The sequence below is a fragment of the Sturnus vulgaris genome, chromosome 1 (genome assembly GCF_052056855.1).
Source record: "Sturnus vulgaris isolate bStuVul1 chromosome 1, bStuVul1.hap1, whole genome shotgun sequence".
In the NCBI taxonomy this organism is placed as follows: Eukaryota; Metazoa; Chordata; class Aves; order Passeriformes; family Sturnidae; genus Sturnus; species Sturnus vulgaris.
In genome coordinates, this window is record NC_142243.1 from 78,420,160 (window position 1) to 78,440,505 (window position 20,346).

The 20,346-nt window shown below is 32.6% G+C and overlaps 1 protein-coding gene across 3 annotated transcripts in view; it reads left to right on the top strand.

The window, feature by feature from the left end:
- The window catches only part of CDH9 (cadherin 9), a 97,663-nt gene that overhangs the window by 37,884 nt on the left and 39,433 nt on the right, over nucleotides 1-20,346 (top strand). For all 3 annotated transcript variants that reach the window (XM_088170540.1, XM_088170553.1, XM_088170549.1), the window contains exon 3: nucleotides 13,036-13,330. In XM_088170540.1, coding sequence (XP_088026666.1) covers nucleotides 13,036-13,330 — 295 coding nt within the window. The remainder of the gene's footprint in view (nucleotides 1-13,035; nucleotides 13,331-20,346) is intronic.

Sequence of the window (20,346 nt, forward strand, 5' to 3'; positions counted from 1 at the left end):
ACTAAGCTGGGTATCAATCGAAAGAGGAACCTGTACATTTATCAGTTTTGGAAATACATAACCATGGTCCAATCGTTGCTGTATGTATTCCTGTAGCAGCACAAGCACACTGGGCAAACTTCTTCTCACACAATCTATGGTCAAGAAACCCTGCTGAAATCCCTCTTTTCTGTTTTTAGACAGCAGAATGTAGCAAAATTATTAAAGAAAGCATTACAGTTTCCATGAACATTTCATAAGTCACAACTTTCTTCACATTTCAGACATGAGTATGCCCATTTCAGATGGAAGCCACTATAACAGGGTTTTTGTTGTTTGTTTTTTTTTTTTTTTTTTTTTAATTTTGAGCACAAGAAAATGACAATCTGAGTTACAATATTGAGTTATTTAACTGAAGATCAAGTTTTTTTAACCTATTGTCTATTTGCAAAGAAGGAACCTAAGGAGAAATGGCAGCAATTCTCCCTTTCTTTAGTTGTAAAACTCTTGCCAGAATCTCAAAAAAGGTTTTTATAATGGTTGATTCAGCTACAAGAAGGAATTCTTAGCCCATATCCTGCCATAAAAATAATTGCTAATGCTGGAAATAATTACTAATAAAATTTGAATAAATTTTTATATTAATTTTACTTTATTTTTTCCATCTGTAAATTGTAATTGCCAATATTTCTCTAATTAAGATTTTCTTCAGAACATGTCTGTCTGTGTATGAATTGTTCCCACACAACATTATAAAAAAAAATTCTGAACTATAATGACAATAGCCATGAATGGTATATCAGGGTACACTATGGAAAGGAGAAAGATACAGAACCAAATATTTCTTATCTTCCTACATGGGGAACAGTGTTTTTTGTGAATTTTTGATATAATTGACTGATTTAACTTTTCATAATGCATAACAATGACCAAGACAGAGATACTAAATGGAATATTGTTATATTTCTACTCATTCATAAAATTAATCTACCTAACTTAAAATTTGTACTTGCTGTCACCACCAGTACCATTTTTGCCCTTTGAACTTCTAGCTGTTACTACATATTTTCAATTAAGAACTGAATTAAACTAAATTTCCAAATTTTGAGAATAAATTTGCTTCTCATAAAAAAGTTCTGGTTTACAACTTCTATGCAGTTAAAGTGGAAGTAAACACTAATATATCACACTGATAAAAACGTTGTAGGTACTGATGCAACTTTTAAAAATGATGTTCTTCTGATAATTCAGTCTTGCAGGGATTGTTGAAGTAAACATATTTTTCTTTTTAATAAGCGTTTCTGATGAATAAACCCTGTCAAATACCAAGAGGTAACAGAGCACTAAATGTTCATATACAACAGGTAGCTGACTGATAAGAACAAATTAAAAAATGAAAAAATAAAATATTGAAAGTATTTGCTTTCCCTTTCTCTCTGCCATTACAACATTTGCATTTAAAATGGTGAGATTAAAACCCCTGAAAAACAATATTTAAAAAAAAGGACTGTATGTGCTGTGTAAAACAAGTGATGAAAAGAAATAAACATTTGCCTTTAATTTTAAAACCAAATTAATTTATAAAAATTAGATGTTATATTAATTAGCTATAAACAAGAGGTGTGAACAATAAAATGAATTTAAAGAGGAATTTGGGATGGGAACATATATTTCTGTATCCATTGTCACTGAAGCAAATGGAAGGAGAGTTGTTGCAAGAAAGCAAAATAAATCCCTAAAGTGTGTTAGGTTTTTATTTTTGGTTTTTTTTTTTTTTAACTCTAAATTTCACAGAACATGTAAATACATTAATTTCTGTAAAGGCTAGTAATTATGAAATGGAAGAGGTCATGGTTTGATTCCTACACACTCCATATGAAAAATTTAGAATCACTTACAGAAAGGCATGAAGTGAAGAAAAAAATACCAGTCTATAGCAGAAAAAATTCTTCAGCTCTTCAAAAATGTGGAGGGAAACAGGAATTACCCATTCTGTTTGCATCTTATTATAGATACTGTAGTTAATTTTTTTTCTACTTCATGTGAGTAAATCTGGTCTAACTTCAAGCCGTGTAAAAGAAAAAGAAACAAAAATATCCTCCCCCTCCTCCTATAATTTAAAATCCTTTTATTGTCCTAAAAATTATGAAAATATATGTGTGTGTATATCCATGTAAAACAGTAGTTTATCTTCAGGATAAAGAAAAGATTTACACTGATCTCTTTGATGAGAATAAAAGAGAAAAAAATAATTCAAATGTTAAAATCATGATTCTAGGATTAATAATTTCCACTTCCTTAAGTATTATTCAGTTAAATATATCAAAGTATTTTACATTACATGAACATCACCTATGGTGAGACAGGCACTGACAGAACATCTCTTTTTCTGAAGAGAAAACTGCAACAAAGTTGCTGAAACAATGATTTGAGGTCACAGAGCAAGTCAATGAAGAAGAGAATAGCTACTAGATAGGAACAAATTCACATAATGGTAAGGCTTATCTCTTTGGAGAGGTCAAGACAGAAAGGACAGCACTCATCAAGAGTGAAAACCATTAAAAAAAGAAAAAAAACCCAAACAAACAAAAAACAAAACAACAAAGGCAGTTCTGTTCCCTCATAATAATAACAAAATCTCAAGTTATATCTTGAAACTTATTTTCAAGTTATTAACAAGATCATGGTCAACATTTGACTCCAGTTGAAGTTGTGGAATAATTAGCAAAACAACCAGTCTTATTACGTGTGCTATATCCTTCTCCAAAGTACAGAGAACTTCTTAGACAAAATAGGATTTCAGAAAAGAATGGAGACAGTCAACATTGAATTCTCAAGTACTTCCCCCACAAAATTTTTTTAATAAAGTTATTAGGAAATTATCATGAGTGCATTCAGAATGTTATGTGCCTTAACCACATGCTTTGACCATCCTTAATAATAGTTTAACTATTTCCTTATGCATCTCCTGCTGGTTTTGGTTTGATTTGGTTTGGTTTGGTTTTTGTTACTAATATTTGCATTACAAATCTTTTTTTAAAATCCCGCCTAAATAACTCCTTCACTGTCTAATATGTCCTTCTTAATCTCACTTCATCTGACCTGCATGCAGATTCATCTATTGAGTGAAACATGAAGCAACACTGTTGGTCTGCAGGGCTTGATGCTTGGTTTGGGCGTTATGTCTTGATTTCTCTAGGCACTACTTCTTTTTCATGGAGCTTTCATCTGAAGCCCCTGGCAGCCTTGTCCTGGCTCCCCTCTAAGCTACACTCTTCATGTTTAATCAGACAGAGACAATCAGCCTGTGGTTTATACAGAACCCGAAGTCTATCTCAGGCACCCTCCAAATGGAGTTAGACTTACCAGTTTCTGTTGTGCCATGGAAGTCATTAAGAAGTGTTGATAACTATTTCAGACACTGCCCTGACTTTGCCCTCATTGCAGTTATGACCTTCCAAAGAGGATATTTTGAAACAAGATTTAAAAGATCTATATGAGTAAGTAATGCAAATTTCAATAGATACAAAATTAATGACAAATAAGAAAAAGAAAAAAAATGCACTAAACATTTATTTTCTAACTACTGGTTTTCATTACACTCTTCTTGAAAAAATAGCTTCCCTTAGGAAGTTATCATAACACAGACTCAAGGCTTGGCATTTATTATGTCCTGTCCTGATTAAAACATTTTTCTAAGATATACCTATGTTTAAGAATCTGCTTCCCAGGTTTTACCAGGAGTTGGGCATATACCTGTCTTGGAACAGACAGGGGACAGAGGAATTGCACTCACATTTATGAAGGTATGACATGGATAACTCTACAGAATACTTTCTTTGACTGCTATTGAGTTGGTTGGCAATTTCCATTTTCAACACAGTCAGCAGAACACAGAAGAACACAGAAATGGTGTAATACTTAAAATTAACTTCAGTCTGTGTTTTTCATTTTCTTTTTTTTTTTTTTTTTTGGTTTGGTCAGCATTGTCAATAAATAAGTAGCAACAACGGACCTCAGAGATAAGTTAAACAATGACCTTACCTTCTTTCCACTACTGTTCATTTGGAAATTTGGTTATTTCTTTTTGTGAGGTGTGTATAGTGTCCAGAAAATATTCCATTTTCCAGCTTGCAAAGCAGGATCTTAGAGAAAATACATCATTTAAAAATGAAACTTTGTGGTAGAGATCATTGTGAATCAATAGGCATGAAAATCAGCGTCATAACTTTTTAGATTTTGAAATGCATTCATGTAAAAACAAGTATGTTTTAAGGAGAGTGAATAACCTATTTTGAATATTTCTGGAAACTGAATATCCAGCAACTTAGTAAAAAAATCCAGTCAACAGGTCTATAGTATGGTTTTGTTTGCTTGGTTCTGAAAACCTGAAAGTCTGTTTATGTATTTAAGGCCAAAAAACACTGGTCATATTGGCTTACATCTCAATATCTTACTATTCTATTATACTGTATGACTTCCTAAAAACCATGCAGTCTTGATTAGTGCACAATTGATTATAAGTATATACATATATATATGTATGTGTGTATATATATATATAGTTATGATCAGAAGTTACAAAATACCCAAATATTCATGCTATTGATATATTCTTGAGATTGGTGTTTCCATTCCTGGAAACCCTTAAACATTCAGTGTATTCAGTGAATATAGTCCTTGTCCAAAGTTAGGGCAGTGGATAACCAGACAAGTTCAAGGACATCAGATTCATAAAATAAAACAGAAGAGAACAAATCACAAAACCAAATGCAGGTCTATTGTAATTTAAACGTTCTAAATCCTGGGGCCAGGGAGGCAAGGATGCTAAGATAATCAAAAAGTACAATGGTCAGCTTCTCTTAGAAGCTTATTAGTATAGAGCTGAGCTCAGAGCAATTAGTTCTGCAGAGGATAGGGAATAATCCATCCATATGACACACTCATGTTCCTTCCAGCCTATCTCTGTGCACATCCTTTGGAAACAAAGGACATTTTGAATGCCTCTAAAACAGCAAGAAAAGTCATGCACACAGACAGATTTCACTCAGGAGTTTCTGGTGAAAGAAAAATCCGTGAGAAAAATACTCTCTGTTATTGTGAAGCCTTTAAAATAATGATGGATTTAACATCTGTTCCAGGGATTGATTAAAGTGACAGTGCTTGGTGTTATGATGTCATAATTTCTGACCTGTGGACACATTTGATGACTGGAATCACTTCCCATAAATCTGTATCTTATGTTATGGAACAGACAAATGACTGTGTATGTCAAACCATAAATAATAGTAAGAATAGTTGGCTCTTTTCATCAGGCTGAAAACCTATAACTCAGCTGTTGATTTGGAGAGTAGAGAGAGAAAAAAATTTATGTGCTCTGAAATCCAGTTCTTTGTGCAGAAGTAAGGATGCAACCACTTTTGCAGGTTTGACTACAACTTATCATAGAGGGCTCGGGAGCTATAGAAGATGGGTAAGAAGGGGAAGGAGGCACATGAGAATACAGCTCTGGTTTCCAGGACTCCTTCCTACATAGGCAGAAGATACATATGGAAATTCCCAATGTTGTGGTTGTATCATTCGAACCAAAAGATTACTAAGAATTCTGCTGAACTCTTCCTGAATGGAAACAAGATTTACCCTTAAGTACTAAGTAAAAATCAGCACCTGCAGCTGATGTCAGCAGTGTTTTTCACAATATCATTCTCTAGAGAATTTCTAACAATAGACAGCTGAACACAAGAACCAGATGCTGGAAAGAAGAAGATAAGGAAAGTAAATGTCATTTGCCTTGTTTAATATACAGTCACTTAGGTTTCCATCACATAGAGAGTTTGGTTGTTTAATTAAGAAGCTTGTGCTGATGTCACAAATTCAAGTCAGGTAAATACATTGCCTTTTAGCACATACATAAAACTTTTGATTAAACACACATAAATAGAAAATTAAAGCAATGCATATGCTGCTACTTCAATCCACACTGAAGAACTACTGCAGCTATTAAGACGTCTTTAGAGTTTTTTAATTACTTAAAATGCTAATGAAGGAGAATATTGGCGGAGCTGGTGTTCATGCTGTATCCTAACTGCTGTGGATCTCACAAAGGTCTGAAATCATAGAGTAGGGGCACTAGTTAATATCCTGCCTGTCCCTAGCACTCAGTGCATTGTGTGTGAGATTTTAGGTTTGGCTGAGATAATAATATCAGCTCTTATTTCATGCACACCACTTTCATTTTATGATTAAAATTAAATTATTTTGTTTCAGGTAACACTTATCCTCTTTCACAAATACAGTCTTCTTTCCTAGCTCTGTATAAACAACCTTCTTTAATTGGAGCAAACTAAGAAGATAATTACAGTCAAATTCCCAGGCTCAAATCAATTTGTGCTTTAATAATACTGGTATAACTTGGAAAATTCAATTTCTTTCTGTTCCACAGTTTCAGAATAAATAGCATCATATAATCACCATATATTAATAGAAATTTATTGTAAATAGACATATGGCTTTGTAAAAGAAACATACACACATTTTCCTTTACTTAGCATGTTTCTTCCCTCAGGCCAGGAGTTTTAGCTAAAAACTGTGATTAAAATATGTTTGAAGAATCCTAGAAATAGAGAAACTTTCTTTATTTTCCTCTAGCTTCAGAAAGGGTCACTTTGGACATAAGCTGAATAGCTTATACTTCCATGTTCCTTCCCATTGCTTACAATAATACTTTTTAAAATTTAGAAAGATATAAGGATATTTCAAAGAATCATGCTAAATCTGACAGTTAATGTCATTTTTTGCGTTGATGGTTCATGCCATGTACAGTCTATTATTCTTTCTCTATACATTTCCCAAAGCCAGGAGGTCTGGGTACATTACAGCCAAACCCCCACACTTTCTAGCTATAAACTGTTAATATCATGTTTCATTATGTCAATTTTATGAAAAATGTTTTCAATTTGAAGTTACACACGGCTTAAGTCTTTCTCCTTAAGCTATGAAGAAAGCAATGTTACAAAAGGTAAACTCAAGGAAAAGACCTTTTATGAAAGGTGAAGTTATGATTTACATGTGGAAGATGTCCCTGCCTATTCCAGGTGGGATGAAATTATATGATCTTTAAGGTCCCTTCCAAACCAAAATATACTGTGATTCTATGTGGAAACATCTTAGCTGTACCAGGAACTCAGAGACTGGTTTTACAGTAGTTTGGTAGGGGAGGAGGGATATTTTCCATCTGAAGCATAAATTGCACATGGAATAAAACAAAAACAAAAACAAAAACAACCAAACAAAACAGAAACAAAAACAAAAACAAACAAAAACCCAGAGGTGTATTAACATAGGTGCTTTATGGCTCATTGAAATTTTAAATAGAAATACATTTGGTATAATGAGACAAATAAGTTTTCATTTTCACAGGGCTAAAAATTTTTGTCTTTTATAGCTTCCAGGTTTCTCCTGCTGACTCTTGATAATCTCAAACTAAATAACTAGCACCATTTACTCTTCACATTTATTCTTATACCTCCAGCAATTGGAAAAAAAAACCCAGGAAGTAAACCCTAAGAAACTTCTTTAAGAAAGACTTTTAAATTACACACATCAAAATAAAACACTATTCCAGACAAAATTAGCAAACATCATGCAGTAGGCTACTCTGAACATCTGAAATTCATGCACAGGTATTCAAAATCTTACCGTTAACATTTCAGTGATTTGTATAAATACAAACACAATCTCACTTTATTGGTGGAAGTGGAAAGAAATCACAGAAAAGACTGCTGTAGACCCAGTTTCTTAGGAATTCCATCACTCTAATATAATGCAAAAGGGGAATTAAGCCCTTTAGATTATCATTGCAAAATCACAGAAATTATGAAAATACCTATACAATTCCACAGGATGGAGCTAATAAATATTGTGAGGATATTAATATTGTGTAATGCAATTTGTAAGACTTTTACTGAAATGACTTTTTACTTCTACTTCTACACAACATTAAATAATAAGTAAGGATGAGCACAATATTGCACAATGCACAATATACAAGGCAATGTGTTTGACAGTGAATTCAGGAAGAAAGGTAACGCAGCATAGCTGTATCTAATCTGTGGTACCCAGAACTGCTTCCCTATTCCAGGAAAAGACTCGGTTTTGCATCTTCCTCCTATTTCTCCCTGTCACATGTTGAGGAGAGGAAATAAAAATAGCTGAGACAAATAGGAACCTCTGTTCAGTCCCTTGTCATCAGGATGTCAGAATGTTTGGAGTTTCAGGTATTTGGGTCTGGAACTAGACATGTCCACAAATTCATTTGTCTTCCAGATCAGATTCCAGTCACCTACCTACCTACTTATCTGATAAGTTGACGAAACAGCTGAACACTTCCTCCCCACTTTACAATATTTCTGACTTCAAAACTGTATTTGCATCTTTTTGCCCTCTCATGTGCATCTGTATTCTAACTTTGCTGCACTGTGCAATCCTGATTCATCAACATATCCTTTAACAGGGTCACTTGTGTTCTGGTAGTAGTTTCACCAGGACAATGTGGAAATTAACCTGGTCTTCATCTCCCAATAAAATATGGAGATATACCAATTTAGTGCCACTAAAGAATTTGTTTGACCACAATAACCCCTCAGTGTATTTTGTTCACTTTAAAAGTAAGGAAAGAAAATTGTTCACACTTACTAGGACGTATTTACAGGCAAATAGACCACAGGACATGAGGATTCCTTTGCCAGAGACACTTGTATGGGTGGAGGCAGTGGAGGTAAGAGAGCTGTAGTAATTTTTATATACCAAGATACAGAGGCACACTGTAAACCTAATTTGTAAGAATTAGCAGAGTGCCTACCACAACATAAACATGGGTCTGTCCTCCCCAAATGTGTCTTTGTCTTTAATTTCCCCTCTCCACAAAGGAGATTATACCACTTTTCTGAATTTATGCAACCAAATAAATGTTTTCACTGTATTTATTCATAACCATCACTAGGAATAAGTAGCTCTTATTGCTCTTTTTTTTCTTTTTCTTCTGCAACAATAGTTATATGGAAGTAAACTGCAAATAAAATCTAAATTAAGTCTACCAATTTCTTGCTTCTAAATGCAGAAAATGCATTCATATCACTATATAATTTGTTAACTCTGTCCATTGATTCTCTCTTTTTCCATTGATTATATGTCTGCCTAACTTGAAAAGAGTAACTGTCAATTAGAAAGAGTTAAGAATGAGATCGGCTGCAGTTTACAGGAAATTTAGTAAATTAAAACTGAATTAACAAGAAACATGGACTTTTAAGGAGCTCTTTTCTGAGGTAATTTTTTTTTTATTCTGTATTTTCTTTCACATTCCATACCAATTCCTGAATTAAATAATTTGAGATGTATTTTCACTTCAAAGAATACTGTTATCTTATCTACTGCATGTAACAGAACTTTTGAGAGAAGTCATGACATACTAAGAATGCCAAGTCAACTAAAATACCGCCTGAAACCAAGACATGTGCTGTATCCATAACCATGTGCCATAAACAGCTTTTTTTATAAATATTGAATACTAAAGAATGGTGAAGTGTAAACTATAAGAGCAAGGTACTTGATTTAAGGAAAATAGAATTATGCTACAGAACTCTGAGATAATCTCTGCTTGCTTGTTCATTTATTTATTGAAAATTAGATTAACAGTGATCCACATAAATTTATGTCAAGTTTTTTGAGAACATTAAGATATCAATTATCATATCACACAAGTATTCAATTAAAAAAAATGGATAGACAGGCTAATTTGAGAGAGATACTTTATCTATGTAGAAAAAGTAAAAAAAAAAAAAAGAGAATATGAGAGAATTTATAAGTAAGCCCATATTTATGACATAAATTGTTTAAAAAATAGGTGATTGTCATTCCCTTAGCCATTACCAATATCTTTGTCTCTGATGATCCACAGGAAAAAATGTTTTGAGAACTGTTTAGCCAGTCACACAGAAGACTACAAAGAGAGATATATGTGCAAAGGAATATTAAGAAATCCAGATACTCAGCAGTACATCTGGGTTATGTCTTCATTCCAACACGCTTCAAATTAATTAACAGCAATAGCTATTCTTTATTTTGTTATTTTGTTATTTTGCAATTTGTTATCAGTGGTCACTATGTACTATATATACATATTGAGAAATCTAATAATACATTACATCTGGTTTTATTTGGGATTTTTGGGTAGGTTTGATTTAGAGTAGTGATGGTTGTGTTGGTTATGTTTTTTTTTTTTTTCATTTATCAAAGTGCTTCATTACTTACAGAATGAACAATTTGTGATATGAGAAAGGAAATGTTTGAATGTTCATTTTCCACCCATGTGAAGTTTTTGCTTTCTAATCTACCCCAATCCAATTAGAGAAAAGTCATGTAGAATAAACAACAGGAATAAGGTTTTGTTTTCTGTAATTGGTGGGCACTCCCAGACCTGCTCAGTCTGTAAAAGGTAGAGGGAAATGACAACAGTTAAGGGTTACTTCAAATCACATTTCAAATCACATATTATTTTTCTGGTTTGAACATCTGAGCCTCTTTCACACACCTAAACAGTTTATTAATGAAAAAAATTCAACAAACTATTTTGCATGTAAAATTATTTACTGTAATGAAAATTTTTCTGTCCTTGCTCCTTAGTTTTAGTCAATAAAAGGGCATGATTATTATAGCACGCCACATTTTTGCATGTGATTTACTGCAGGCAATTTTCTGTAGACTTTATGGAGAATAATTAACATTTGAAAAGCTAGAATTTTATTTTATATTATAAATTCAAAATATTTAATCAGTTCATAGAAGATTATCACTCATCAAGAAACACAGCATAGATTGGTCAAAATTATACTGCAGTATCTCTTTACAAATACGTATATCAGTAGAGTAATTTTGCATAAACTTTCACAATATTATTTGAAGTTTCTCTGCCTCGTTAGTTGAAAGCGTATTTTGTAGTTATATAATTCTAAATAGTAAGAAGTTTTTCATAAGCTATGATGTTTCAAAATTGCTTCACAGATAAATGAAGATTCTTCTAATGTGAAGAGCAAAACAAACAAAACATATATAGGAATTAGAAACATTTAGGATAAGCAATAGCTTGCAAACATACTTTTAGTACTTCCTGATAGTTAATTGGCAATAGGTGGTGGAATTCTTCATTGCTAAGAAATCATACTCTAGTCACAGCTTTATCATGCTTAAAAATTCTTTTTATCATTTGGTAGAAACATGAGACAGGTAGGAAACTCAAAATACCTATCAAAGCTTGAGTTACCTGACATCTTTGTAGATATTTTGGATAGATGGACAAAATAAATGAACCTAATCTCTGGAGCATCTGTTATTGTTAGGAAGATGGGTAAAGGAATGGCAATAGACAAGCATGATTTTTTATTAGAAAAAATCTACCAATTGTTAGCATAGAAAAAATTATTTCTCCCACTACTTGCCTACTGTTATCCCTTTCAGTAGGTTATATACCCTGGATTACCAGCAGAGTGGCTCATTCGAGCAGTCAAAATAAGGTTAGCAAGCTCATATTATTTATGTTTACAGCCTGCTATTCTTCTGTACCCTTTAGTGTATAGAACCTCTTTTTAGCAGATGACCTTTCAGTCCTTAATAATTTTTACAGGTATTTATTATAGATAGACATTGAACACGGTAGGGCTAAAATTTACAATGAGATGATGTACCTTGGATGGTTATCTCATCCAGTCTTATCTCTGGAAGACCAAAACAGTAATCAGATAGTATTTGGTGACTAGTGTTATGATACTGTGTTAAAATAGAGGAAAAATTTAAGTGAATAATTTGGAAAAAAATCCTTTGTATCCTTCATATCCTTCGTAGGTAGAATAATAAAAATTTGCAATGGCTCAGCTATGGAACATGGAGGAAAACACTGACTGGAATACTGAAACAAGGCAAGATGTAGCAAAAATAAAATTATTGTTATTATCATTATTGATACTGAACATGATTTTCTCAGGTTGTTGATATACTATTTTCTAATCAGAGAAGTAAAAAATATACCAAAATAAGATTCTCCCTGTCCATGCTTGAGAAGCACTCAAGTCACCAGTTTCTGGCCAGATGTGACTGTAAGGATTTATATAAGGAAAATATATTGCAGAAAATCACAAAAATTAACTACATGGCCATATAAATGAAGTAAGAGGAATAGACTTCTGAAGAAAGGAGGAGACTCCTGCATTATTTGAGAATTTCTAGTGCCTGGGTCAGCTTCAATGGCTTGTTTTGATTTTGGTTTTACACAGTTTTTCATAATAGTGCTGTATGGCAAATTAACCAGTGCCTGTAAGTTCACAGGGACAGAGTTTTGAACTCTTAAGAGGTCAAGTAGGAAAAGGATTGTTAAAGCCTTCTCTATGCTTTGAACCTTTACCTCCTAGTGTTCTTGAAAATTATTTCTTCTGTGTGGAAAGAACTAGAAAGAAGGAAGTAATCAACAGAGGTAAGATGTTCCTTAAAAACATAAAATAATAAAACAATACAATTAGAAACATAAGTTACTTAAACCAGAACATTTATAGATGATTTGAGGAAGTTCAGAATGTCTAATCCTTAAAACCAATTTCTTCCATTTTGTTTCAAAGTAATTGGTTGCCTTATCAACAACCAATAAAGTGTTACTTTACAAATAGAAATTTGGGAGTTTTACACTCCCTGTCATCTTCCAAAAGGAGAATTCTGGTAGTTTCTGGTCAGACTGTTCAAAGAAATGTAATTTTTTAATACTAATTTTTAAATTTTAAATGCTGTTTCAATATCCTCTACGTCCTCTTCTGTCCTTATGAGTTTGTTTGCGGCTATTTTTTGTGTATGACTGAGTCTAAAATTTTCAATTTTTCCAACAGACTGACAGAAGATAACCACTACTGACCCCAATTATAGTCAAGATTGTACAGACTTATTCATATATGCTGAATTATTTGGTCTGTAATAACAATATATATATTTATAAAATTCTTCTTTTCTACCTCTCTGAAGCTACACACTGACCAAGATAAAGGAGATGGAAATTTAAAATACATATTAACGGGAGATGGGGCTGGCAGTCTGTTCATTATAGATGAAAATACAGGAGATATTCATGCTGCAAAGAAATTGGACAGAGAAGAAAAGTCCCTCTATGTGCTACGTGCCAAGGCTATAGACAGAAAAACTGGAAGACAAGTGGAGCCAGAGTCTGAATTTATAATTAAAATTCACGATATCAATGACAATGAACCAAAATTCACCAAGGACATATACACCGCCAGTATTCCGGAGATGTCTGGAGTTGGTAGGTAAAAACTCCTTTTGTAAAATAAAAAAAAAAAAAAAATATTTGAGCTGATTGGGAACTTTTAAGTAATTTCTTATTTAAGGTACACGCTACTAGCTGCTCTGAATATCCCTGGAACAATTTCTGTTGACAGTGATGTGCCATAAATAATTGTTTTCTGCTTTTATTCATTTGCTTCATCTTTATCCACTTTTTAATCCTTTTTCCATGCTATGAGCTTCTCTTTACTCCTTCAAGCCCACTGGAACCATCAAGAAATGCAGCGTGTATGGCTGTCTCATCAGTTATTACATAGTTTTGTCACAGCTCATGCTGTCACTTGCATAAAGAGTATTGCCTTTGTATTTTAAGGTCTAATTTACCAAAACTTTTTGTACTTTTAGACAGAAACAACTTTAAGCATGTAAGTATGTAAATCAATTAATATATCAAAATGATGCAAAATGTGTTTTTACAGATGTCTTTTTATCCTTCTTTCTGTTATCAGTATTAATAGTTCTTGTTGGTGGGTTGTTTGTTTTTTTTAATATAGACTTATTTAATTTTGAATTTTTTCATGTCAAATATATGAGCACTGATTATAAATAATTAACTATTTTTGTTTCAACGAAAGAGTAAAAATGTGGAGTTACAGTAGATGTGAGAAATGCAGCATAACAAGAAAATAATTCTCTGAATTTTATTCAAATATAGAAATTGATAGATAACATTCACCAGCACACATTCATCAGAAGTTATCATGATTGCCTAAATGTTCCACTTTTTTATGGTAGAGAGAGTTTCTCTCATAAGATAAGCAAGCATAAAATCCATAGGCTATGGGAAACAACTAACAGAAATATTCTCAAGAGTTATTTACTTCTCATGATTTACACGATTTTGTAATGGTTTGTAAAATCAGCCCTGGATGATGGCATTGATAAGAGAGACAATAAAATATCCATTGAATCTTGTGATTAATATGCATCTTTACAAAATTATTCCCAGAAGTTAATATCTCTGAGAGTAGTAGAGGTACAACAGAATACAAATTTATTTTTATAAACATGAGAGTATAAGTATTATTTTTACTGTTTTTAAAAATATAAAATATTTCATGATAATAAACTAATATCTTGTAAGCATGAGAAAGGAACACACACACTACCATGTGTAATGTGAGGAGCCCAAGCATGCTCCTTTTAAAGATATATGGAAAATAGAGAAACCTTTTTCATTCAGAATTTACTTTGCTGATAACCACTGAAAGAAAAATGTTGGCATTGCACCTGTCATATTTAATTTGAAATATATTTGTACAGAAGGAACTGTATGAGGATAAGAAAAAATATGATTAATGTTTAACATTATCACTTAGTCCAACTTTATTAGAGTCAATGGAGAGGCATGAATAAAAAAGAAGTGAATATGATCCAGTGCTTTGGCACTAGCTGAGAAATACTAAGTCTGTGAAATGTTTATATTGGATGAGGAGGATGACAGCATAAGTACCATAATGTACTTTAAGCTGGGGAAGTATCCATAAAAGACACAAGTAAAGGTGAGTTTTATTTTGAAGAAGAGTTTGTGTACTTTTCCTTGAGAAAAAGGATATAAAAAGTAAAAAAGTATCCTTTGGTTTCTAATATGAAGACAATAGAAAGTATCTGAGTCACTCTTTCCTCTGTTTAGTTGACATTCACTTGGCATTTAGGAATATAGAAACCACTGGAATGAGAATTTGTAGCATTTGAATTTGAATCAATAAAAGTAGTTTTGCAATTTTTTTAAAGTGTAATAGACCGAGAATACAAATCCACACCAGTCCATTCTATATTTCTGAAGTCAGTCAGAAGAATGCTAATTCAAGAGTCAGAATGTACATATAGATGCAAATAAGATTACGCACTTTTTTTTTCCTTGGAGTCTTTTTGTACCATTCCTCCAGATAAGGAAGTGGATACCCTAACTGGAAAAAACCTCAACTTAAGTAGAAGTCCAAGTCATAGGACCACAGAATCATAGACTATCCCGAACTAGGAGAGAATCTCAAGTGCCATTGAAGTTTATCTCAGGGCCCTGAACAGCACCATCCATCCCCAAGAGTCACACCATGTGTCTGAGAGCATTGTCCAAATGCTTCTTGAACTCTGTCAGCCTTGATGCTCTCACCACTTCCCTGGGCAGCCTGTTCCACTGCCCAAACCCTCTCTGTGTGAAGAAACTTTTACTAATGTCCATCTTAAACCTCCCCTGACACATCTTCAGGTCCTGTCACTGGTCACCACAGAGAAGAGATCAGTGTCTGCCCCTCCTTTTCCCCTCACGAGGAAGTTGTTATTACAATGAGGTCTCCACTCAATCTCCTCTTCTCCAGGCTGAACAGAACAAATGGCTTCAGCCTTTCCTCAAGCAGTTTTCCCTCAAGGTCCTTCACCTTTGTTGCCCCCATTTAAATGCTCTCCAATAGACAAATTTCTTTTATCTTTTCTTTTCTTTTCTTTTCTTTTCTTTTCTTTTCTTTTCTTTTCTTTTCTTTTCTTTTCTTTTCTTTTCTTTTCTTTTCTTTTCTTTTCTTTTCTTTTCTTTTCTTTTCTTTTCTTTTCCTCTCTTCTTTTTCTTTCCTTTCTGTCACACAAAAGTGCACACAATACTCAAGGTAGGGTTGCACTAGTGCAGAGCAGAGCAGGACAATCTCCTCCCTTGCCTGGTTGGTGATGCTGTGCCTGATGCACCCCAGGACATTCCTGACTGCCATTTCATGAAGTAAGAGCAAAAATAAAAAAAAAATATTAATTGAGCAGTACATATTAGTGCTATTGTTACTGTGAAAGTAATGCATCTCATAAAAAATGAGCACAAATAAAGTGAATGTGAAGAGAAAGAAAGAAAGAAAGAAAGAAAGAAAGAAAGAAAGAAAGAAAGAAAGAAATCACAAAATAGCCTTTCAGAAAACCAGAAGACTCCAGAATAAAAATCAAGTGCCTTTTAATTGTATATTTTACTCTGCAACAAATGAATGAAAATAAGAATAATATAATAAAAATCAAGAATCTGTGGAAGAGAGTGATCATCTTTATTAAGACTAACTGAAATGAAAAAGTAAAATTATTCCTTCATTATCTAGATAAACACTAGAGATTATGAGGCATATTTTTTAGACTGTACAAAGAGAATCTTGCATACCTAATCAAATAAGTTTTCTGACTGGAAATGGCTGTATGGTCACACTATACATACAATAAGAAATAGATATGCAGGTCATGATAAACAGGTCAAAAATCTGCAGGAAAATCCCAGTTTCTTACAATTTTTATTTCGCCCCAATTTTCTGTCTCAAACCACTTTTTTTTTCTTAACTATTATATTTATTATGTGTGCCAAGTCCAAAAACTATGACAGCAGATATTTATGAAAGCTCAGGAAAATGTCACTATGATTGAGAAATTGAAGAGGAATCATCACTAGCGATGTTTCCAGCTGTGTGTATATCTGTTATTCAAATTGAAATCATACTATGTACTTCTCAGTGTGTAACTGACTGTTTCTTGGAATAACTATGTCTAGAGCACACAAGGGAAAATGGCAAGTCAACACCTCTGACAGAATGTGTGATTTTCAGTACCAATAAGCAAACCTCCATCATGTTTAACTGGTTTGATAGTAAGAAGAGTGAAAGCATAACGTGGATTTTCAGCACAACCTATTCAAGCCCGGGGGAAATATGAATGCTTATTTGTGCACTTGTTTGTGCAGCCATCAAGTTATATATAAATTAGCCCTGCTACGCCTAAATAGGATCCAATCCAACAGTGTTATGGGTAAACCTAAAATGCTGTGCAGCAAAGTTAGTACTGGGAGTAATCAAAATCACTGAAGTGATCTGACTGCAGAGTCATTTTAGATAAATTTTATGGAAATGATCATGTTAAACTGATATTGACTTTAAAAGTTGAATGAGGAAGTTAGTTTAAAACATTCTAAAACTCAATAACATGGAATTTCTCATTAAAATAATCTGCTGTACTGAAGTGCTAAAGTATGATAACTGCTGTAGCTATATTTTTGAACAATACTAGAGTTGACAGGAAGAATCTTGTCATTCATGTCAGCTTTAGTAAATTGATTCTATAAAATATGATTTTAAAAAATGAGATAAAAATATTAGGACGACCCAGAAAGGTTAATCAAAATATAATAAAATACACAAATTTACAAAATATGTTCAACGTTTTAAACTGATGGATTGCCAAAATTCTAAGATACAATCTTGGTCTCAATGAAGAATTGGTGGATTTCAAGTATGACCTAATCTGAACTACCTATCCAAACCCCCAAAAACTTCAGAGAAGTTAAATACATTAATATTTTTTTATTTCCTCTGAAATGTAGAATGAAAAGTAAATCTTTAATCATACTTAAAATCTACTGATTTCATCTTCAAGGCTTACATGAGTATAAGATCCATCCAAGTATTTTTCCAAGTGAAACATTCCTAAAAATCCTAAATAAAATCAAATCAAAACTAATATCACATCTCACTGAGTAAGCTACTTTTCTCAGGCTATAAATAAAGGTATTAACTTTTTGAAAAGGGAAATTAGCAATGAGATGTCCTGTGTAGTTAATTCCTTTTGGTACCCAGGTCAATATTATTATATCCCTCTGTACCTGCTTTGCTAACTTTAAAGAGCAAGACTTACAGTTTTATCTCATTAAGCTTCTTCAGCATGTAGATTATGAGTATTTCAAAACAAATTTTTCATCTTTACATTGATTCTATTAAAAACAAAGGTACAATGCTTAATTTAGTTTATCATTAATTTCTTCAAACTGCTACTTTCTAAATTTATGGATCTAACCAAAGACACCTAACATATTTCAGGATTTCTACACGACAGGACTCATCTAAATATAGAGGAGTATATATTAAATACTTAAATTTAGAACATACAATTTTCCCATTGTACCACTTTTTTGAAAATTGATAGAATAACAAGGTTTTCTTTAGCTGATCAGCGGGGTTTGATAGAAGAATGCTACACATGAAATATAAATCTGGCCATTTTCAATAGAGGTGCAGAGGATTATAGCAAGACTAAACATGTCTTCTATTGAACAGCTTTTCTAAATAAAAGATATAAATAAAATATATATGTAAAAGACATACTCATGAATAAAAAAAGTGAGATGAGATTGCAGTAAAACACACTGGGTAATATACATTAATATTACCATTCTTGTAACTGTGCTGTTGTCTTTGAGTCCTGAAACATCAATTATGCAATAATTCTCTTAGAAGTTCCATTATAATTGTTCGATATTTCTATAGTGTCTCTTGGGAATCTATAATCATCATGACTGCAACTTCATTTAAGTAAGACTGTGCTCCATTCTGATATTATTTTTAGTTACACCATGTTTTCAGCATTACATAATCCCAAGCACATTTCTCAAGAACAGTTTGTTATTTTGTATAGGAAGCTCTTAAAAGATCAAGTAGGCCTTACAGTTAAAAAAAAAACAACAAAAAAAAAAAGGGAGAAAGTGAACCAAATGCAGTAACCATCACATTTTCTATTTTTGAATTTGCTTATGTCAGTAACCATTAATCGACAGATGTGTATAAACAACTAAAGGGAGGCAGCTCTCATCTTTCATGTTTCAGCGGGAAATATTTATATTTTTCCTTTGCATATTTTTCCTTTTCATATTTTCCCTGGTTTCAGATGTTTATAAAAAGAAGCTATGAATGACTGTCTTGACTTTGACACAAGCTTAAAAAAATTAGTTTGTTAACTTGCAAAACTTCAGAATCCTAATTGTTAATGTACACTCTATTTTAAAATGAATTATTGAGTTAGCTTTAAAAGAAAGATACATTTCAAATAAATATTTTATCGACAAGTTCATATTTTACAAGATAGAATTAGAATTCCTTTTAGTCAAACTAAGCATGACAGTAGAAATTCTGTAACAAGAATACTTTAAATATTTCTTTTTGCATTTCCCACTATAATTAAAGAATTTCAAAACCTTTGTAAATGTCAGAATCTTCTTTAAATGCAGAATTTTTATCCTAATTGAAGTTCTTTATTATTTTTGTGCAAGTCTTTGTTTTGAAAAAAATAAAATATGAGTTCAATGCCTAGTAACATTTTCTTAAGCCATCAAGGTAAAAAAGTCAAACCCTTCTTTTTATGAAGTAGTCAAAATCATAAATCTTTCAAGGATATTTTCAAAGAATTTTGGAATACTTGGTGTTTTTTCTTTCACTTTTGGGCATGAAGTCTGTTAAGGACATGTATAGTATTTTTATTAGGAAAGTATATAGAAGTATTTATAAATATTTTGCATTTCGCATGAGGCAGAACTCTAAAAGAGTAGCATGAATGGATGCTTTAAAACTCCATATTTCTAGTGTTCAGAAGAAAACCACTAGAACAGCAAAAGAATCTTATTTAGATCATGATTATTTTTACCTTATTTTTTTCTCTGATTTGTCTACACATTTATTCATGTATATAATATGGACAGCATTTTCCTAGCAAAAAGGATGCCTTCAAGGAACTTACTACAGCTCTGGTACTGTAAGCAGGTTGTTTTGAGTTTATACAACTCCACTGATCTCAAGCTGGATGCTACAGAAGTGTTAGGATCTTCCTGCATGATGTTCATATATAATTTCTGTAAAATTAAATATCCATTTAAAACTACTATTATTCTTTGCCACAGACTGAAGATAAAATAAGCACCTAAAATATAATATAGGTAATCACATCTAAAACTAATATGTATGTATTGTGTATATCATGGAATCATAAAACAGTTTGGGTTGGAAGGGACCTTAAATATGTCCAGGTCCCTGCCATGGGCAGGGACACCTTCCACTAGACCAGGTGGCTCACATGTCTTTCCAACTCAGCCTTGAATGTTCCCAAGAATGGGGTAACTTCTCTGAGCATCCCATTTCAGTTCCTCACCACCCATAAACTAAATAATTTTTTTCAAATATGTAATCCAACCCTTTCTCA